At 37.3% G+C, this 23,007-nt stretch overlaps 3 protein-coding genes and 2 long non-coding RNA genes across 5 annotated transcripts in view; 3 read left to right on the top strand and 2 right to left on the bottom strand.

Annotated features, from left to right (window-relative positions):
* Positions 1–3,805: 3,805 nt before the first annotated feature.
* On the top strand, positions 3,806–5,829 carry LOC113468145. Its single transcript, XR_003391998.1, has 2 exons — positions 3,806–5,180; positions 5,478–5,829. It is a non-coding gene; the product is annotated as an uncharacterized LOC113468145 (long non-coding RNA).
* Positions 5,830–7,324: 1,495 nt separating this feature from the next.
* On the bottom strand, positions 7,325–11,107 carry LOC103510908 (ras-related protein Rap1). Its single transcript, XM_026824847.1, has 4 exons — positions 10,990–11,107; positions 10,742–10,904; positions 8,922–9,236; positions 7,325–8,537 (listed from the first exon to the last, which is right to left on the bottom strand). Exons 2-4 carry the CDS (start codon positions 10,874–10,876, stop codon positions 8,433–8,435), a joined length of 555 nt encoding a protein of 184 aa, XP_026680648.1. The 5' UTR covers positions 10,877–10,904; positions 10,990–11,107; the 3' UTR covers positions 7,325–8,432.
* Positions 11,108–11,180: 73 nt separating this feature from the next.
* Positions 11,181–12,369, bottom strand: LOC113468144. The gene is made up of 2 exons (XR_003391997.1): positions 12,159–12,369; positions 11,181–11,303 (listed from the first exon to the last, which is right to left on the bottom strand). It is a non-coding gene; the product is annotated as an uncharacterized LOC113468144 (long non-coding RNA).
* Positions 12,370–13,606: 1,237 nt separating this feature from the next.
* On the top strand, positions 13,607–20,694 carry LOC103510919 (nucleolar protein 6-like). Its single transcript, XM_017444788.1, has 7 exons — positions 13,607–13,684; positions 14,215–14,349; positions 14,628–14,864; positions 16,061–16,324; positions 16,760–16,967; positions 20,102–20,361; positions 20,575–20,694. The coding sequence occupies exons 1-7, from the start codon at positions 13,607–13,609 to the stop codon at positions 20,692–20,694; spliced, it is 1,302 nt and encodes a 433-aa protein (XP_017300277.1).
* Positions 20,695–21,480: 786 nt separating this feature from the next.
* The window catches only part of LOC103510918 (nucleolar protein 6-like), a 1,754-nt gene continuing 227 nt past the window's right edge, over positions 21,481–23,007 (top strand). The window contains exons 1-3 of the mRNA XM_008475619.2: positions 21,481–21,585; positions 21,829–22,080; positions 22,371–22,556. Coding sequence (XP_008473841.1) covers positions 21,508–21,585; positions 21,829–22,080; positions 22,371–22,556 — 516 coding nt within the window. The 5' untranslated portion in view covers positions 21,481–21,507. The remainder of the gene's footprint in view (positions 21,586–21,828; positions 22,081–22,370; positions 22,557–23,007) is intronic.

Here is a 23,007-nt window from a genome sequence, read left to right as displayed (position 1 = left end):
TTTACGAGGTACTGATGTAATACCGCATCCCAAGTATTACACTCACGCTTCGCCGCTGCTCTATCAATATAGGTAGGGCTGGGACCAGAGAGTCTACAAATATAGATAAGAGACCAAAATTGTAAGTCTTAAAACTCAAACTTTAAAATTTTATTGCATGGAGCAAATTCAAATTTTCGCTTAGGTCAAATTAATTTGGCTATTCCGTACACCCTTCGCCGCTGGTGTTAGGTGCACATTATTACATTTATTAGGAGTCCTAATTTGGGACTGTATAGTGTTTAGTGTGCAGGAAACAATTCCCGCACTACAAAAGTGAGTACTACATATGTATGTAGGTACGATTTTACGAAAAAAAAGAAATCCTAAATCTACAATAATAATTTATTCAATGATAAGTATTTTCAGTGACGGGGGTATTACCTTCTATAGTTGGAGAGGAAACATCAAATCAAAAGATAGAACGGCTAGGAGTGTCAATTGAGATATTAGATAATAGAGAGGACAGTGTAAACGATAAGGTATGCCTAGGGCCGGGCCTTACCAAACAGAGGGAACCGTGTAAACAAAAAGGTAGACCTAGGGCCGGGCCTTACCAAACAGAGGGAACCGTGTAAACAATAAGGTAGACCTAGGGCCGGGCCTTACCAAACAGAGGGAACCGTGTAAACAAAAAGGTAGACCTAGGGCCGGGCCTTACCAAACAGGGGGTAAGGATCGAACTTTTTAACCCCGAGTCAAAACTTTGAGAGCTCGATAATGAGGCCAAATTCCATAGAGCATCGTAGATTCGTACAAGCCTAACCCATCCTTTAGGGCTGTTTGCGCCTACACCATAGACATAGAGCATCAGTAATCAGTTAATCACTGTCTGTAATATAGGTAGATTGGTCATGCAGGCGATCGTCTGAAAAACATCAACACTACACCTTTACTTTTTCTCATTTCAGCAAAATCCTTTAATGTGTACTTTGATCTGCCCGGCATGGGTTCCTGATGTCGATTTCGGTCAACTGTAGTGGAGAGGCGACTTTCGCATCATCGGGAGCTCAGTGGAAGTAATTGCTGGGAGGGAAAGTCAGTTGTGTTAAGGCGCAGTAGTCCCTGTAATCGCCCGCGCAAGCATACGGCCAATTGTTGGACCTACCATGGCGAGAAAGAAACGTGTCGGGACATACATCACCGCAACCGCGCCAGCACTGTCGTGATGCGGTGGTGTGTCCATACACGTTCAAATGCGTTTTTCTTTCTCGCCGTAGTACTTCCAACACTCGGCCGTATGTTGGTGCGGGCTCGCGGTGCGGTGATGTGCCCCGAGTCCCTAACTTTAGCCAGTAACACGTGATGTGCCCAGACTAGTAGGTATCCGAATTAGCTCAATTTTAACATTTTCAACGCACTCGAGAAATTATTCCTGTCTATTCTCAACAACTTAACTCACGCTAATTATTCGGTATATTCTGAACTAGTACCGGCATTTTTATCAAGTGTTACTCTTTCTGTCGGCCCGCCCCAGGTTATCATGCCTCACATCAGCAACCGCGACCTCTGTTTGTACAGCTGGATAGGGGAAATCGACTCCTATGAAGACTACATACGGATGAATGTCATGCACAGTGGCCCCCTGCTCAAAATAGGCAACTTCGAGAATATTGCCGAAGTTCTGACGCGAAATCCGGACGTCTTGAACCGTAAGGAGTTTGAGGAAAGTAGGAAACGCCTGCGGCACGTCCTGTCCCCGCATAGATTCCTAAAAGGCACACCCAACGGCTCTAGAAAATGAAGTGGAAGTAGAGGAGGAAGTTTACAACAGCGGAAAATAAAGGTTTAAATTTTACTAAAAAAACCCATGATAGATGTGTTATCAATTTTTGTACGTCACCTAACCCTATAAGGCAGATTGTTAAGCCTTATGCTTTTGATGATGGAGCTGGCTTGATGGTGTGTATTGATGATTGAAGTATTGTTATATACTTATTCTTATTTACATATTTGGTTATGAAAAATAATAATAAAAAAAACCCCTATAGGTAGAACATGTACTCCAAGAATACATGTTTGAGCTAAGGCTTCCTGTTTTCTCAAATAGCTCTTCTTGTGAATATAACAATTTCCTAGGTTCCTTTTTTAAGCCTGCAATTTCTTGAAAATAATAAGATAGGTATTAGTTATAGATTTTTAAAATCAAATAGTTGGAGAAACATGATACACAATAGATCTTGCTTAATTTTAATAGGTCATTAAATTGGTTCTGAATTCTAAAATAATAGTTGTTGTTGTTGTTGTTAACGCTGGCTACATCAGTTTCAAGACCGAGGAAGTTTGCCGCTGCAACAGGATCCGTCCACAGTGAGGTGGGGTCCGAATCAGTCGGTTTCGCTGTACAATCAAATAGGTGAGGGACATCGTGTGTGGAGTTTCTACAGAGCGGAAAATAAAATAATAGTCTTTAAAGTCTAATGTAGTGTAAATTAAATACTACGCCAAAACAAATGAAATGTAGGTAGGTAATAAAAGATCTTTAATCATAAATCAATACAATGTTTATTTAAAATCATACTTATAACAAAATTTGGCTAAATCTTTCAGCGCGTGAGGGAGAGGGTTCTCACATCGGTATTTAAATGAATTCAAGATTGTGCGTTTAGAAAATACAAAATAAACGTTTGAAAATCTAACAGAGAAGAAGTAACAAGTTTTAAAATAAAAGGTATGAAAATAACTCGAGTACAGACTCAAGTGACGAGAAAATAATAGTTAAATAAAAGTGCTCAATCGTAAACTCCGCTCAGAAGATTCAAAAAATTCCAACATGTGAGAATAAAGTCCATTTTGTGATAGGTAGCAAACTTGTGAAAACATGTGAACCTCATAACCGAGATGGTAAAAAATTTGGACTCGAATTTAGTTATTTTACATTCTCTAGAAGTCGAACCCAAAACCTAATAGCTAATAGCTAGGACACGGTAGAATTCACTAGCACAGATTTGGTAGAGGAAAGTCTCAAACATTACACACTACTCTCAGACTAAAAGCTGAAAAGGGATGGTTCCATCAGCTTGAGACCAAATTTCGGACAAATCCTTGTGGAGATTCCTAAGCGCCCAATAACCCGAGTTCAATTCAATGTAATCTTCGATTTTTACAACATTTAAATTTTGGATTGACGTTGTGTCGCCTGCAACACGTCTCTGTACCTATAAACTTTTTCTTCGTCTCTGTACAAAAACCCTTCAATCTTACCCAGTTTACAAGGTTTCAATCGATGTCGATTGGTCAACTGTACCTAGAGGTAGACGCATATTTTGCGATTTCCTCTCATTCACCTTGACTGATCGACCCATGCCGAGTTCCCACCTTTAATCCCAAGTTTGATACGGCTAACTTAAGTCAGACAGAAACAGTCAGTCTATCTCCAATCCCAATATATTAGGTGATGCGTAAGATGCATTGGTGATTTGGTGGAGATGCTAGGTTGACGAACTAGTTAACTAGAAGATAGGACTATCCCATAAGATCATTGCACTCATAATGCAGTACCTACTTTCTAATGAGACATACAGACATACACCTACTTCAGGGGTCATATTGTAGTATTCACCTACTTATGAGAGTTGTGAGTCACACCTATGTATTACCTTCCTTATACTTAGGTATTACACCTCAGCTAGCCTGAGACGGGCTCGGAAAAGCCAGCACTCCAGCAGTATACTATTGTCCGGATAGGCACCCACCGGATATCAACAACGCGCAACGTTACTTAGCTTCTGTGATTTATTGATCATTGGTGCATTCAACGCATAGCTATATATATTAATATAATATAATTATTTTCATTTATATAAATAAACTTAAAGATTAGGTAGGTAAGTAAGAACAGAGAGAGAGAAATACATGGTGGTAGAGAGGGGATAAAAATCAGATTGGAGGAATCTGAGGAGAAATATTTATATCTCTACATTATAGTCAGTTCAGATTATCTTGAGACAAGAAAAACAGGACTTCAAAATTTTGCAAATTCGACATTAAACAAATAATAAAAAAAAGCAGACCTAGAATAGTAGAAAACTCAGTTCAATAATGTTCTCTACAAGAAAAACTAATAAAATAAATTTCTAGTAAGTTTCAGGTGGAATATAAAGCCGTCATACAAAAAGATGAGCACATAAACCTACAAATATCAAATTAGAAATGATAAATTATAGAAATTGGTATTTATTAAAAAAAGAAAAATAAAAAAATACTGAAATAAAGTTTTATTTGTCCAACCACAAGCTTCTTTCTTTTCAAAACACTGACATTCTATTTTTCCCCTAATTGACTAAAAAATTTTCAGTCCTTTCTTGTCTCAAGGTAAAATGAACCGACCAAAGTTCTTGTCATAGTAAGAGTTCAAAGGTCTTTGTTTATACAGGGTAGACATCTCGTTATGCTCACATTTGCAGTAACTTCTACACAGATAATTTTAAAGGTAGGCTTTAGAATAAAATTATATGTGAACAAAGGCTTATGGGGTCCACACTGTAATTTTTTTTTACCCCATCAATTTGATATCCTTTGATCTTACATAATTTATATTGGTTTCCAATCGATGCCAATTGGTTTAGTGTTGATATATCTTTACTTGACAGAGGATAACCCTTTCAAGGTTATTTTGGACCTTAAACATTACTAAGTAAGTATAACGCTTCGCCTTTTTCAGTGGAGCTTCTAGAATACCAAATTGATCATGATTAACCCAAATGGTCATCCAGATATCAATTAATGGTCTCTTATTTTTCAATCTTCCAAAGTCTCTTATCTCTTCCCAATATTCAGCAAATGTTGACAATAACGAGAAATGGTTGTGTTTATAAAGCCAATAACGAAAAAATTGCTCTGTTTTGTATCTCATGTAAAAAAGAAAAATCATTCGACGAAAAAAAGATTATTTAAACGAAAATACACTCATGTGCGAAAATTCCAGGCAGATCGACTTTTCAAAAGTGGCAAATTTTCCATTAGAATTAGGGCCAAAATTAGAAAATCCAAGACAGTTTCCAGTAGACAATTGAAGAAAACAAAGTGAGCGTTTAGTTGGTCCTAAAAATGATGAGAAATATTTCCAAAAAAGTCATGAAAATGCAAAACTGCCCCGAAATTTCGGCACCCGAGTGTAATTATTGTGAACAATAAAAAAAGTCATTTAAAAACAAGATTTAAGAGAAATCATTCGACGAAAAAAAGATTATTTAAACGAAAATACACTCATGTGCGAAAATTCCAGGCAGATCGACTTTTCAAAAGTGGCAAAGTTTCCATTAGAATTAGGGCCAAAATTAGAAAATCCAAGACAGTCTCCAGTAGATAATTGAAGAAAACAAAGTGAGCGATTGGTCCTAAAAATGATGAGAAATATTTCCAAAAAAAGTTATGAAAATGCAAAACTGCCCCGAAATTTCGGAACCCGAGTGTAATTATTGTGAACAATAAAAAAGTCATTTAAAAACAAGATTTAAGAGATTCAAAAGCTAAGGTAAAAATTGTTTCTCGAGTGAAAATCATTCACACGTAGGAGAAACTGGAGGATGTAGATCGTAGAAGCTACGGGACTTTATTATTAAAATTAGAAGGGTCAGAAAAACACTCTTGGTTCTGTGGGACATCAAATGAGTGCTACCAAAGAGCCAAAAGAAAATCGGCGATTAAAATTTTTTTTTAAACAAACATAAATTTGGCTTTTTCCAGAGCAGAAGAATCCCTTTTGATTTTTCAAACACCAAGAGAACCCTTGCGCTATAAAACACATCTCTACAATATTTTACCTAAGCCACATTTTTCTCGGGGAAATTTTTTTTCCCACAACTGCAAAATTGTCAGTCCTTTCTTGTCTCAAGGTAAAATGAACCGACCAAAGTTCTTGTCATAGTAAGAGTTCAAAGGTCTTTGTTTATACAGAGTAGATATCTCGTTATGCTCACATTTGCAGTAAACTTTTACACAGATAATTTTAAAGGTAGGCTTTAGAATAAAATTATGTGTGAACAAAGGCTTATGGCGTCCAAACTGTAATTTTTTTTTACCCCATCAATTTGATATCCTTTCATCTTACATAATTTATATTGGTTTCCAATCGATGCCAATTGGTTTAGTGTTGAACAGAGGATAACCCTTTCAACTGTTAAGGTTATTTTGGACCTTAAACATTACTTAGAAGTATAACGCTTCGCCTTTTTCAGTGGAGCTTCTAGAATACCAAATTGATCATGATTAACCCAAATGGTCATCCAGACATCTTTTAAACAAACATAAATTTGGCTTTTTCCAGAGCAGAAGAATCCCTTTTGATTTTTCAAACACCAAGAGAACCCTTGCTCTATAAAACACATCTCTTTACAATATTTTACCTAAGCCACATTTTTCTCGGGGAAGTTTTTTTACCCACGACTGCGAATAGAAAAATACAACTATGTGAAAAACTTAAACGGGAATAAAATTTCTGTATACATTTCGAGCATGTAACTTTCCATTTTATCATCTCTATTTCTTCTAATAATTCTAATCTCTAACTGTGTGTGCGTGTGTATTGACAATTTATTATACAAATGTTAAAAAAGGATGTGATTATTGCCTCAAATTATCTTTCTCTCTTTTTGATCATCAATTCTTTATATAGCAAAAATATCTTTATTCAATTTTGCGTTTTCAAGGGGTTTTTTTAAACCCCCTTTCCTCGAAAACCATTCAAAAATAAGTACTATTTTCAGCACAGGATTTAGACTTTGTTAATTACTCATCTCCTTTTCTAATTCAAAATTCCACAGATAAAGTGTCAAAAAACAGATCTAGGGATTTTGTAAATTCAAGCAAAGAAAAAGGAAGGGAGAGGATAGGGTAAGTATCTAATTATAAAGAAATAAGAAGAGAGCGAGGGGCAAAACTAACAAACAAGGAGTTGAAAAAAGCCAAATCTTTTCTATAACTTTTTTTTATTGGTAACATTAGGTACCTACTTGCTTTTTTAACAACTGGATTTCTAAATGCACAAGTATCCAAAATTTGAAAACAAGCCTTTCAAGTTTGGTTGGTCCTCTCTGACTCCAAGTTCTTTCTTTTTTTTTTTCTGTTATTCACAGCAGAGAGTAATTTTACTATGCTTAGTGAAAATACTAATCACTTTGCAAGCACTGATACTTTTAAACAAACATAAATTTGGCTTTTTCCAGAGCAGAAGAATCCCTTTTGATTTTTCAAACACCAAGAGAACCCTTGCTCTATAAAATATATCTCTTTACAATATTTTACCTAAGCCACATTTTTCTCGGGGAAGTTTTTTTACCCATGACTGCGAATAGAAAAATACAACTATGTGAAAAACTTAAACGGGAATAAAATTTCTGTATACATTTCGAGCATGTAACTTTCCATTTTATCATCTCTATTTCTTCTAATAATTCTAATCACTAACTGTGTGCGTGTGTATTGACAATTTATTTTACAAATTCTAAAAAAAGGATGTGATTATTGCCTCAAATTATCTTTCTCTCTTTTGATCATCAATTCTTTATATATCAAAAATATCTTTATTCAATTTTGCGTTTTTAAGGGGTTTTAAACCCCCTTTCTTCGAAAACCATTCAAAAATAAGTACTATTTTCAGCACAGGATTTAGATTTTGTTAATTACTCATCTCCTTTTCTAATTCAAAATTCCACAGATAAAGTGTCCAAAAAACGGATCTAGGGACTTTGTAAATTCAATCAAAGAAAAAAGAAGGGAGAGGATAGGGTAAGTATCTAATTATAAGGAAATAGGAAGAGAGCGAAGGGCAAAACTAACAAACAAGGAGTTGAAAAAAGCCAAATCTTTTCTATAACTTTTTTTATTGGTAACATTAGGTACCTACTTGATTTTTTAACAACTCGATTTCTAAATGCGCAAGTATCCAAAATTTGAAAACAAGCCTTTCAAGTTTGGTTGGTCCTCTCTGACTCCAAGTTCTTTCTTTTTTTCCCCTTATTCACAGCAGAGAGTAATTTTACTATGCTTAGTGAAAATACTAATCACTTTGCAAGCACTGTAATAACATGTGTCTGCTCAAATGTCCTGTCCTGACTATTACATCAAATCATCAACAGGGTTCCCACAGATATTTCTAACCTCTCTGGCTTTTCCTGACCTCTTCAAATTTCCTGACGTTTACTAAATCACTGACTGTGGGGACCCTGAACATTAATGCCCCTTCAAGAAAACTCAAAACCAGTGTCAAGCACAGGGAAATGCTGCTACATGATATACAGACCTAGTATGTACATTACATAGGGGGGCCATACAAGATAAGATAGGGGGAGAGAGGAAGATAGATAAGGAGAGCATAGGGTCCCCTGTGTGTTGGGGTGATATCAATTGACCTTCATAACTCTGCTGATGACTTGGGTAGAGATCTCGGGTTTTTATAGAAGCACACACAGGGGTTTTTTCTTCTGTTTCTGTTTCTTTTCAGGTGACTTTTTGTTGACTTGCCGAACTAAATCGTAGAAGATATCATTTACATTGACCTGAAAGATAAAATGAAAAAAATGTCAGTGTGGTAGAGAACCTAAATTTAGGACCAACTTGTAAAATGAGAATACTGAAGTAACTAGTGAAAGGAATTATAAGAACTTTCGAACATATCATCCCTTTGGTCGTCCTATTTACACAGTATTTAGGTAGGTAGAGTCATTAGATTGTTATTCAAACTAACTTATAAATATAAGTTTTAACTACAGGTATCTCCTTTTTACTTAAGTTATATATAGAAATGGATACTTACGAGAAATGGATCCATTTCTATATATAACTTAAGTAAAAAGTATTTACAAAGGATGTCAAAATTAAATAAATTAATTAATAATACAGGTATCTCCTCTATAATTCTTCAGACAGTCTTCATAACTCACCTTAGCTTTGGCTGAGGTCTCCAGAAACGTGCAAGCAAACGCCCGAGCCAAAGATGCTCCCTGCTCCTTTCCCACAACACGTTCCTCTTCCAAATCACACTTGTTCCCTACCAAGACCATTGGCACATCATCCGTATCTTTTACACGCAGGATTTGCTCACGTAAGTCACTCAGGTCATTAAAAGTGGACTGAGCAGTGATTGAGTACACCAAGATGAAACCTTGGCCATTTTTCATGTAGAGATCTCGCATTGCTGTGAACTGCTCGGTACCAGCTGTGTCCAAGATCTCCAACATACATTGTTGACCATCAACCTGAGACAACACGTTCCTCTTCCAAATCACACTTGTTCCCTACCAAGACCATTGGCACATCATCCGTATCTTTTACACGCAGGATTTGCTCACGCAAGTCACTCAGGTCATTGAAAGTGGACTGAGCAGTGATTGAGTACACCAAGATGAAACCTTGGCCATTTTTCATGTAGAGATCTCGCATTGCTGTAAACTGCTCGGTACCAGCTGTGTCCAAGATCTCCAACATACATTGTTGACCATCAACCTGAGAGAAATATTGGTTGTTAAGTGATAAAGGTTATAGTGTACAATATTTCAAATTCTTACCTAGTAAAACTTCTACTTGATTTTATTAAAATTTATGGAATTCCCTCCAAATATAAAATTGATTCAACTCTTATGATTTTTATTCCCATTTCATATATAGATTTTTGGGTTTCTTCTTCTTCTTTACCTTTTCCCACTCAAGTGGGGTCGGCATATTTAGACAACAATATCCAGTTGCCTTGGTTATGAACATCATCTACTGATAATCCCTTCTCACTCAGATCTTTGTTCAGACAATTCTCCCATTTCTTCTTCAGTCTGCCTCTTGCTCTGCGTCCTGCCACTTCTATTCTGCTCACTTTCTTTCCAACATAATTTTCATCCCTTCTCATCACATGACCATACCATTGTAACCTTCGTTCTTGTATCTTGTATTTTTGGGTTTAGAAACCAAATAATAGGTCAACATTTTTAGAAAATCTATTTCTATTCTATTGATATGATTGTTCAATTTCTCAGGAGTAAACATTCTGAATATTTACTATTGAGACTACAAATCTACTTGATTTCATTTAAATTTATGGAATTCCCTCCAAATATAAAATTGATTCAACTCTTATATTTTTTTCCCATTTCATATAGATTTTTGGGTTTCTTCTTCTTCTTCTTTACCTTTTCCCACTCAAGTGGGGTTGGCATATTTAGACAATTTCCAGTTGCCTTGGTTATGAACATCATTTACTGATAATCCCTTCTCACTCAGATCTTTGTTCACGCAATTCTCCCATTTCTTCTTCAGTCTGCCTCTTGCTCTGCGTCCTGCCACTTCTATTCTGCTCACTTTCTTTCCAACATAATTTTCATCCCTTCTCATCACATGACCATACCATTGTAACCTTTGTTCTTGTATCTTGTATTTTTGGGTTTAGAAACCAAATAATAGGTCAACATTTATAGAAAATCTATTTCTCAGGAGTAAGTAAATATTCTGAATATTTAGTATTGAGACTACATATTTCTTCTTCAGTCTGCCTCTTGCTCTGCGTCCTGCCACTTCTATTCTGCTCACTTTCTTTCCAACATAATTTTCATCCCTTCTCATTACATGACCATACCATTGTAACATTTGTTCTTGTATCTTGTATTTTTGGGTTTAGGAACCAAATAATAGGTCAAAATTTATAGAAAATCTATTTCTCAGGACTAAACATTCTGAATATTTAGTATTGAGACTACATTATGATTTGTATGCTTACCTCAACTTGTTTCCTGTAAGAATCTTCTATGGTAGGATCATATTTTTCTACAAATATTCCTTGAACAAACTGTACAGTGAGAGCAGATTTACCAACACCTCCGGATCCTAGAACTACTATTTTGTATTCTCGCATTGTGAACGTGCTAATAAGTTGCTACTGCCTGAACACTTCTTTGCTGGTCACTATTATTTACTTAGCTCTCTCTTGGTGCTTTCAACATTCAACATTCCTCCAAGCATTCCTGCCTGAACACTTCTTTGCTGGTCACTATTATTTACTTAGCTCTCTCTTGGTGCTTTCAACATTCAACATTCCTCCAAGCATTTACTCAACATGATTTGAATTTGCTATTGAAATTGACAACTGAAAGAAGAAAATGAAATTATTTGAATGAGAAATACTTATTGAAATCTTCTGAGCATGTTCAAAAGTCAAAACTGCCTGAACACTTCTTTGCTGGTCACTATTATTTACTTAGCTCTCTCTTGGTGCTTTCAACATTCAACATTCCTCCAAGCATTTACTGAACATGATTTGAATTAGCTATTGAAATTCACAACTGAAAGAAGAAAATGAAATTATTTGAATGAGAAATACTTATTGAAATCTTCTGAGCATGTTCAAAAGTAAAAAAAAAACTTTAATATGAACATGTTTACTGAACATGATTTGAATTAGCTATTGAAATTCACAACTGAAAGAAGAAAATGAAATTATTTGAATGAGAAATACTTATTGAAATATTCTGAGCATGTTCAAAAGTCAACAAAACACTTTAAGTAATATGAACATATAGACCCAAGGGTTAGAGAATAGAGAATACTTCACCAATGAAGAGTTTTGAATTGCTTTTAAACTCATGGGTAATGTTGAATATTATTGGACAAAATTAAAAGCAATGAAATAGTGAGAATGAATCAGTATGTCAGTGGGACAAGATTTACATTCATGATTCATGGTGATGATGCATTTCACGTTGGATATGAATACCAATAACTATGAATACCATTTGACACTTTGTGAATATTAACTCGTTCCTTCTGATTTGTCTATGAATAACCCAATCCCTCCCTTCACATATTTTTATTTTCTCACATTTGCAAAACTGCATATATTATCAATTTTGTTGGTACATGAACAGTAATATTGTAGGAATGGGCACTGGGCAGTATTTTACAATAAGATTTGAGAGCTCAGAATTTGAACAGGGGTTTTGGGTGAGTCATTTTCACACACAATATTATCTGTAGATTCCCAGAGTTCAATCCAAGAATTATCTAGTCCCAACGCTACTCTGCTACGTACAAGACTTCAGACAAATATTTAGAAAACCTGTTAGGTCGATATGAATATCATAAACTCAAGTGAAAGTACCCGCTATTCTGCATCATCCGGGTATGACATTAGTACTTACCTAAAGCTACAACCGTTTAGTACAGGATATGGGAAACACTTTACTGAACCAACTATACACACTCTACAAGTCAAACCCTTTCATTTAATTGAAATTAAAGATGAATTTGTTCAATTAAAATCTTTCCTCTTCTTATTTTAATACACGCCTTAATTACAGAAAACAAATATGGCGACTGTAATTTCGGAAGTAGTTGGATGAAGGAATGAAGAGATCAACAGCTGATTTTTTGAAGAAGACGCACAGAGAAGGATTTTCAAGATGGCCGCACCCTCTGTATCAGCGTTGCCAGATGTACGACTGTTAAAATTTGTACGGTATTTTCAATTTACTGCTAATCATAACCGTACTTTACTAGTGGTTCAGTTAACTTTAGAATGTGTAGAAAGTGTAGAAATTAATTAAAAAAGAAAAACTACCAAAATACAATGAGAAAATGTCGACTCCTACTTAGAACTTGAAGGTCCTATTTTCAGGCTTACGAGACCCAAGGGCCAGTGTATTTTCAGGTTTACGAGACCCAAGGCCGAGTGTATTTTCAGGCTAACGAAACTCAAGGCCGAATGTATTTACAGGCTTACGAGACCCAAGGCCGAGTGTATTTTCAGGCTTGCGAGACCCAAGACCGAGTGTATTTTCAGGCTTACGAGACTCAAGACTGTATTTACAGGCTTACGAGACCCAAGGCCGAATGTATTTTCAGGTTTATGAGACCCAAAGGCCGAATGTATTTTCAGGCTTACGAGACCCAAGGTCGAGTTATTTTAAGGGCTACGAGATTCGTAACACTGCTGTTTTTTTTTTAACCGGACTCATGTACGGTAATAGGTATGTGTACGGTAATTCAGTCGAGAGGATCCGGCTAACAACAGCGCACTCTAACGGGCAATACACCAAATATTTTGCCTTGGAACTTGGAAATAGGTAAACAAAAACATTAGCACGTGCTTTTTTTTATCAATGAAAATGAAAAAGATAACTACCTATGAGCATTGAGCAATTAACTTTTAATTTTAATTAATTAATAATTGAATTTAGCTAAGTAATTTACTGTTTAATTGTCTAGTTATTATAAGTAACAATCCTTATCTTCACAAGGTACACTGCACAAAAAGAATCTTAAAGGTAACTTAGGTTTACCTTCTACAACAACTGCTGGTAAGTAGAATTAGCTCAAAAGTTTAATTACTTGTAACTTATTACAGACTTTTAATTTATTTCCTACATGAAACTAGTGGCAGTGATCTGTGGAACTCACTTTGATGAGAAGCTATTTTTGGGCCTCCAAAGAACTAATTGAGTCCTACTTACAGTTGTGGTATTTACAAGGGGCATTGGATAAGTCTGGTATAAATTGAGGAAGGAGAAAAACTAGAGAACCTTTACTTATGCATTTATCCAATATGTCTTCTTTTTCACCAGGACTTCAAGCAGATTTGGCATAAACAATGACAATGAGTACTGAGGATAGTGATGATATACCCACCTTGGTACCAATCGGAGCCAAGCGGAAACTTCAAAATGAGGTTTGAAATTTTCATTAGTTTTTTCTTCCTGTCCCTTCTGTCCTATTGTATTTAATGTAACAACTATGTTATAGGGGAAAAACATTTAAAAATGTACTTACATGGCATAAGTACCTAACCACCAAACATAGTCTAAATATCCAATGTTTCAAATAAAATTAAAACTGCTTTTAAAATATCTAGTTATCTGTGGTTGTCCTATCACCCCAAACAGATATATGTAACTAAGGTTCATTCTTGGAAAGGTTGACTTTCTCCTATCCTGTCCCTCTCTCTTCGATTTTGGGACGATAAGACTGCCTTTGTTAGAGTTCCCTGTATCAAATCTCTCCCTTATTTAAAGGTGTGTGTCCCAACCAGATAAGATTCGTTCTTAGAACGGCTGACTTTCTCTTATCCTTCGATTTCGGGACGATAAGACCTACGTTGTTCCCTGTATCAAACCTCTTCCTTATTTACAGTTTTATATTTTTATTAAAATTTAATATGTGGAGTCTTAATTTTATGAATATCTTCTGGCAACCTTGCAGGTTTGTACAGAACTAGGTGGTGAGTACAAGGAAGGAGGAGGAGAAGATGGTTCGTGTCTCATCGTAGGAATTCGGCTGAACTCGGATGCTTGTTTCAAACTCATACATCGGGGTCCTGAAGCTAACCTCCCTGAGGTAAGATAATGTTCGTTTTCTTTCGGGAACGGAACCCTTTTAGAAACTGAAATGGCGCCTGTAATAAACCGTAGGTCGTACTCTAAAAGCCCACTCAAACAGCCCCGAAAGATAGGTTATACGAAAAGCTTATACGAATCTACGAAACGAAACCATAGGGTTAATGCCACTTCAGCCAATATTTAAGAAAATATTCAAAGTCACTTTTGAACCTACCCTGTATAAGGTCCCTTATTTCTCGTCTATTAACCCCTTCTGTTCCTCTGTCCCATTTTCAGGCCGCCCAGTTCCGTCAGCTATGGGGCGACAAGTCAGAGTTGCGCCGGTTCAAGGACGGAACAGTATGCGAGGCGAGTGTGTGGGGCTCGAACTCGGACCCGTGGTCTGTGAGGCGAGTAGTGACCCGCGAGATGATCGTGTACCTGTTGGAGAAGAGGTGGGGACTGGAGAGGAAGGAGGGGAGAGGGGACTTTGTGTATCTGGCGAATGATGTGGATACTTTGATTCATAAACAGGTAATGCTAATAATAAATAGATTAAACAACCGCTAATAATAACCTATTATGGTGGGAAATCTGACGAATGCGAACGTTTTTCATGTATCCGAGAATTTTTGTACCGATACTCAACTAGTAATGGCCTATAGTAGGTACATCATTTGCATTGCATTGCACGATGCTTTGCAAACACGTCCAAACTAGTGCAACGCACATCAAAGACATTCGCCAGAAAACCGCCAACCTCTCGGATACCCACAAACGTTTGCTGCAATGTTCAAAAAACTTTGCTGCAACTTTCTCAAACACGTCCAAACTAACGAATTTCATTACATTGCACGTTGCATTGCACAAGTCTGGACCCACCATAAGATAGGGGTTCGGTGAACTCTGGAAAATGTCCTTCACGACTTCCCTGAATAACTGAGATCTTCTTCCGACAAGCTAGCTGCCCTCCTGTGAGGAGCTCTCAGGTGCTGGCGAAATGGTTGATGGTTCTCCCACCATTTTGTGGTTGCTACCTTCAATTTGGCCATTTGGCGACAAGCTAGCTCTCCCACACTAACCTCATCCAGCCGTTGCATTGCATGTTGCACGTAAAATCAAATCTGACGAATGCGAACGTTTTTCATGTATCCGAGAATTTTTGTACCGATACTCAACTAGATAGTAATGGCCTATAGTAGGTACATCATTTGCATTGCATTGCACGATGCTTTGCAAACACGTCCAAACTAGAGATCTTCTTCCGACAAGCTAGCTGCCCTCCTGTGAGGAGCTCTCAGGTGCTGGCGAAATGGTTGATGGTTCTCCCAGCATTTTGTGGTTGCTATCTTCAATTTGGCGACAAGCTAGCTGTCCCACATTAACCTCATCCAGCCAAACGGAAGACGGGAAAAGTGAGCAGTACGCGGTGGTCCAGATGGTCACCCATCCAGATACCAACCACGCATAACGTTGCTTAACTTCAGTGATCTGTTGGGAACTGGTACATTCAATGTTCTATTACCGCGGGATTAATTATAGTTTGATTCAAAACTGTTGAGATTTTTTTTTCTAGCCTGAGAACTTTTTTTGTTCACCTAAATACATGATTCAAAACTTTTGAGGAGTATAGGGTGCGTTTCGATTTTATTAGACCTCATCAGCTCACCACATCGAATCTTCACAAAGTCACGTCAGAATCTATCATTATATTTATCTTTTCTTTACAGAGAATGCTCCACACTGGGGATCACCTTAATGAACGCTACTGGCGTAAGAAACTCACCTATCTCTCCCTCATTGCTTCTCATCTGACCGAGCATCGAACTCAGCTCTCCATATTGTCAGTCCAGTACAGAACCACGGGGGAGCCTGGTCTGTACTGTGTGAGTTTATTGGTGACTCCAGAGCCTAGTGTGGGGAAGAAAGCTAAGCTTAATATCATTGCTGTGCCTGAGGATAAGGCAATTAAACTGTCCAGATGTTACCCCCAGGTAGGTACACTAACTTTTTTGTAAAAGAAATTTTAATTCTGAAGAGTATTTTAGGTAGGTATACAAACATGTTTGTCACAAAAGTACATGTTACATTTTTTGGCACACGCGTTGGCACTAATTATTGCAAGAAGAAGATCAATAAAAATTGGCACTGTCTTTCACTACTTAATACACCTTGTTAACTTTTATGATCTGATTTGGACTTGAACCACCAACCTCCAGGTCCGAAGTCTACAGCATTCAGCACTTCATTTGTGTGTTTTTTTTTTCTTCATTATGAGGTGATGAGCAGCCTTTGAGCTGCTAAGGCCATCTCCTGATGATAGTTTAGCAATTTTTTTGCCTTTAATTTAAAATGGCAGATAAAATGAACTGGTAAAGCACAGCCAGCCAGCATTTCATAATTTCTACCTTTGTTAATATTTCCTCCAGGCTTGTAACATTCGGTCGGAATGGTTGGGGAAGCAGATAGAGGGAGGCGCGACACCTCATTACAACACATTGCTTGCTCGTGATATGACTGTCAGACAGAATTATGAGTATATAAAGAGCAGTTTTGAGCGGGGTGGTGATAATATGCGCCATGCGTATCTACTACTGTGTGTGTGGCTGCAACAGAGACAACTTAGTCAAGGCAGAGGTAAGAGAAAAGGGAATTTACATACCTACTTAAAACTTTTTTTTTAATAGGTTTGATAGAGGGAACTGTAACTTGCTAAGGTGTTATCATCTCGTAAACGAAGAGAGAAAAGAAATAGGGTAGGCGAAAGCCAGCCTTCCCGAGAACGAACATTATCCGTTCGGGATAAAGTCCACCCCAGGCGGGAATCGAACCAGCGGCCTAGCGCTTACAAGACAGACGCGCTACTATCCTAGCTAACTAGGCTGGCTGGGCACCACTTTACAATATTTCAAGGGACATTGTTATACATCCATGCCTGTCCAAGAACGGCAAAGGTTGATTAGAAAATTTCTGCCCTGTTCGGGATTCGAACCCAGCATCTCCGGGTTGAGAGTCAGTGCTTTTGACTACTTACTCGGCCTCGGTTGAGCAGGGAGTAGTAACTAAAGTAACAGATCAGTTGCGCTCACTTGGGTGATGTTTCAAAGTCATAGAGGAGGAAAAATGAGGACCAACGGAATTTTTCTTGTTCTTCTACGACTTCTAGATCCCGAGATAAATCGATTAAAAAAATGCCGGCAAATCGTAAACTTTGACGTCACGGCATAGGCTCCCGTAGGCGATGACGTCACATCAAATGTTAGGTGCTGGGTCAACACGAGAACACCAGAAAGTAACCCGTTGAAATATTTGCAATCGAAAAACGAGTACGAATTTTTGTCGATGGTGGGATTCGAACCCGGGATCTTCAAAGCAAAGGACCACATATGTACAAAGCTTGGGAGTTGATCCCCCTTAATGTGGGCGTGGGGTTACTACAACTATTTAGTATACTAAGTACCTAGGTAGGTATTTATTTTTCAAATTTGAAAAAGAAAATATTTATTTCTTACGAAAATTTGAATGTCCGAAAAAGTTTTTTTTGTAGGTCCGTCATATTAATAGAAAGTTGTGTGATATTCACACCTGACTTTTTAAATCATAAACTTGCAAATCTTGTTTCAGGTGTGATAGAAGTGAGTGCCTCAGGCAAATGGCCAGAGGATATCAATGCCATAGCTAGACTGAAAGCTGCTTTCTATTTAGAACTAGCTGGTAGACTCAAGACAATCACCAAGGCTACTCCCAACTACTTGGATGTCTATCAGGTAAGAGTTTCCTCTTTTTGGCTTCTACTTTTTTTTATTACAACATAATTGTACCTAAAACTACCTTTATGTTAGGGCCCTATGCACAAAGAACTCGGAACTTTTTATTCCCCGCGCAAAAAATATTTGCAAACGGTGCGACACGACGGTTTTTTCGTGGAGTTAAAAGTAAGGTGCTAGGAGACTACACTTCAATATTTGGTGACATATTTTGTTGACTTAACTTCTATTAATTGTTATGGAAAAGGAGACACCTAGATTCAAGAAGTACCTATTGAAATGAAATTCATAAGAAGAAGAAGAAGAAGAAGAAGAAGCAAATTGTTTAAGTATTTTATTTAAGTATTTTATTAAAAGTACATCTTTATGGCTTTAAAATAATAGCAATATGCTCTTTACAATTTGTCAATAAAGAGTATTAAAGCCAGTAGTTCTTTTTAAAAGAGAATAATATATACAATCTAAACCTAAACATACATATCACATAAAACAGGTAAGTAGGTTTAATAAAGCTATATGATTGACCCCACTTTAACCTCCGTAAGTAATCGAGTGGTCAACACATTGACTTTTGATCCGGGGGTTCCGGGTTCGATGAGAGTGAAGGCCAGATGGCCGGAAGACCCGCCAACACTTCCACTTTCACCGCGTCACGTATACGTGTAAAAGATTTTCGTTAGAGGGTATTGTTTTTTTTTTTTTTTTTTTTTTTTTTTTTGAGATTTGGTAGAGGGAACTGTAGTTACCAAGGGCTTATCTTCCCGAAAGCGAAGGAAGACTGGGTAGAAGAAAGTCAGACTTCGGAGAACGAACCTTGACTGTTTAGGACAAAATTCGCCCCGGGCGGGAATCGAACCCGTGACCTATTACACAATACACATGCGCAGAAACGAGTTTTCGTCCAATAAAGTTCAAGAGTTCAATTGAGGGCACGCTAATTTTGGTTGCTAAAACTCTAATCTTCTATCTTCATTATTCGTTTCAGCTTTAACAACCGAGACAAATTGGAATCAGTGGTGTCCAAACATGATCAGGAGGGTACATGTTTGGACCGCGGTCAAGGACCTGTGGCCCGCTTTGCTGATCTTCTCGTCAGCTTCCTGAAAGAGTCACTAGAGGAGCGACTGTCGAGTGTGACTTATAGGACCTATCCTGTCCAGGTAATAACTGTAAAGGTTTTCCCCCTACCTTGTAGGTGCTAGGCCGTGGGTTCGATTCCCTCCGGTTGTGAATTTCACCCGAAATCGAAGAGAGAAGGAAGACAGGATAGGAGAAAGCCAGCCGTTCCGAGAACGAACCTTATCTGTTTAGGATAAAATCCGCCCCGCGAGGAAATCGAATCCGCAGCCTAGCGCTTGCAAGGCAGACGCACTACCAACCAAGCTAACTAGGCTGGCAGGCAATGTGTATTGTACTTGTGGAATCAGAATTGAACTTTACACCTCCAACTCTCCTAATCTCAATGCTACATTTTGTCATATTGGATTTCCAGTAGTTCAGTAGAAGCGCTAACACGCCACCTAGTGATGAAACTAAATTAAAAGAGGTGAAATGGGTTTCAGAAGAGGGGAAATCGTCTCAGTTTCCGAAAGACAAACCCGCGTTAACTTTTATGTCTTAATCATGAACATGACACTGCATGACATTCACGTCTTAATCATGAACATGACTCTGTATGACATTCACGAATACCGGTAAATCGTGAAGTTTGACGTCACGGCATACGCTCCTGTAGGCAATGACGTCATAATTCATTACTCCCACTTCGTTTGTTTGTGCGCAAGCGTTTCTGCGCAGTTTGACGTGAAATCTGACGTCACAACTCTTTGAACTTTTTCATTAGAACGGCAATTAAAAATTGAATTTTCGACCTTTTAAAATTACTTTTTCGGAGTTTCGACCTCAGATTTGAATTTTTCACTACTTTTTACGTAGGAATCGACCATTTATTAATAATTTTTACCCATTTGCAACTCCTCCGTTATTTTCTCCCCTCATTTCCAGGGACTCTCAGTCGGTTTACACTGTCCCTCTATCTCTGTCGACTCCTAGCTCGTAAGAAACTCAACCCTAGTATGAGCAGTTACCAGATGCTACGCAACGTATGGGTTCAGCTTAGTTCTAGTGAAGATTGGACTAGTGATGGTACTGATTCGGAGCCTGTTACCATGGAAACGTATAGGCAGTATTTCCCGGTGGTGTTTGTAGACTCGACTGGACTTTACAATGTGACGAGTGACATGAGCAAGGATTTCTATCTGCTGGTATGTACATACGTTATTAGTTTATTACTGTTATTATTAGTAGTAGGGAGCGGAAAACAGGACCTAAATATGCATACAATAATACAATATGCACCAAAAAATTGGCCAAATATACACAAATATGCACTGGAATCGAACCCGGGATTATCGCTATCAACGTATTAAGGTATTTATTTCAAGAGTAACAATGTATTTTTCTTCTTCTATTTTTAGCTCAAGGAAGAGGCAAAGTTGGCTGTGTCCTGTCTGGATGATATTAACTTGGATAGTTTCCGATTGCTCTTCATGACTCCAGCTCCCTTCCTCAGACAGTTTGACCATTATATTTGGTGAGTACCACGAGAGAAGTAAGATCCATTTTTTTTTTTTTTTTTTTTTTTGAGATTTGGTAGAGGGAACTGTAGTTACCAAGGGCTTATCTTCCCGAAAGCGAAGGAAGACTGGGTAGAAGAAAGTCAGACTTCGGAGAACGAACCTTGACTGTTTAGGACAAAATTCGCCCCGGGCGGGAATCGAACCCGTGACCTATTACACAATACACATGCGCAGAAACGAGTTTTCGTCCAATAAAGTTCAAGAGTTCAATTGAGGGCACGCTAATTTTGGTTGCTAAAACTCTAATCTTCTCAACTGCTGGTAAGTAGAATTAGCTCAAAAGTTTAATATAATTACTTGAAACTTATTACAGACTTTTAATTTATTTCCTACATGAAAATACTGGCAGTGATCTGTGAACACTTAGAAGAGAAGCTATTATTGGGCCTCCAAAGAACTAATTGAGTCCTACTTACAGTTGTGGTATTTACAAGGGGCATTGGATAAGTCTGGTATAAATTGAGGAAGCAGAAAAACTAGAGAACCATTACTTATGCATTTATCCAATGATTACTTGAAACTTATTACAGACTTTTAATTTATTTCCTACATGAAAATACTGGCAGTGATCTGTGAACACTTAGAAGAGAAGCTATTTTTGGGCCTCCAAAGAACTAATTGAGTCCTACTTACAGTTGTGGTTTTTACAAGGGGCATTGGATAAGTCTGGTATAAATTGAGGAAGGAGAAAAACTAGAGAACCATTACTTATGCATTTATCCAATGTGTCTTTTTTTTTCACCAGGACTTCAAGCAGATTTGGCATAAACAATGACAATGAGTACTGAGGATAGTGATGATATACCCACCTTGGTACCGATCGGAGCCAAGCGGAAACTTCAAAATGAGGTTTGAAATTTTCATTAGTTTTTTCTTCCTGTCCTTTCTGTCTTATTGTATTTAATGTAACAACTATGTTATAAGGGAAAAACATTTAAAAATGTACTTACATGGCATAGGTAACCACCAAACATAGTCTAAATATCCAATGTTTCAAATAAAATTAAAACCGCTTTTAAAATATCTAGTTATCTGTGGTTGTCCTTTATTTTATCTTTGTATACCTAGCTTTATGTGATTTTCATTCCCCAGGATATGGATACCCAAAAAGCACGGAACAAACTTCTAAAGATAACTCACAAAGTGAAAGCCCCAACTGCCGAAGAACTAACTCGACTGAGAGAGACTGAAAATCTTTTCCATTCCAACATGTTTCGCCTTCAAATTGAAGAAATGCTCAAAGAAGTTAAACCAAAGGAGACTACGTTGAAGAAGGCAACTGACTGGGTCCAGTCTGTTGCAGATTTCATACAGAATTTGGAATCAGATGAAACAGTTTATAATGTAAGATTTATATGAGGATTTGTTTAGTATTGATGTTTACCTAAGCAAAAGATAGTTAAAATTCAATAACAACCAAATGATAGCATTTGATTTTTATTGAATTAGAGTTAGTAGGTAATGTCTATGGCTACACTTACTTAGAGATTGAAGTTAATCCAGTCACTTCAAGGTTTAAGCTATCCTGGGCCACAAAGTAGCAATATCTTGATTTATTTTTCAAATCCACCCTCCCCCCTCCTCTCCCCCAATTTTTATTGTACTTCATGAAGATTATATTCTTTTCCATTCAGCTAAATGACAAATCATTGAGAGAGAAGGTTGGATTCAGTATTCCTGAGCTGTCCAATATTCCAGCAGACCCTAAGACAAGCTTTCAGTTTCTAAAACCTACCTCAGTATCACTGGTGGGATCTGTGGCCACAGGTTGTGGGTTTAGTCCTGATCTGACTCTTGATTTGGCTGTGGAAATGCCCAAGGTAAGTTTTGTGCATTCGTGAGAGAGCACCAAATGAAATGAAATTGATGAACAAATAAGAAATAATAAGATTGATAGAAATACAGTCTTTTCCTATTTATGATTTAAAATGCAAATGTACCTAGATATAGAATATTTAATCGAACAAATGATCCAAGTTTTAACCAGACAATTTTGTATTTTGGTTGTCTTATTATTTGTTTGTTACATTGAAACTTGAAAACGGTTTATCCAGTGTTGATAAAACTTGGATAAAATGTTCCAGACATAAAGAAATTTTTCTCACCATTCTTGGGCCCAAATGGACCCTTGGAAGTTGCACTAGGGTCTTTTCTAAGCAAGTTCTATGTAGAGTCCCCTGAACTAGGAGTAGCTTATCTTTTAGTAATTTATTTATTTATATTTGCCAGATCATGCCAGCAATGGTGAAACATGTCTGTATAAATAAACAA

This window comes from Diaphorina citri, unplaced genomic scaffold (assembly GCF_000475195.1).
Source record: "Diaphorina citri unplaced genomic scaffold, Diaci psyllid genome assembly version 1.1 scaffold656, whole genome shotgun sequence".
Classification (NCBI taxonomy): Eukaryota; Metazoa; Arthropoda; class Insecta; order Hemiptera; family Psyllidae; genus Diaphorina; species Diaphorina citri.
The sequence above is the reverse complement of the archived record's forward strand: the minus strand, read 5'-3'. Positions and strand labels throughout refer to the sequence as shown.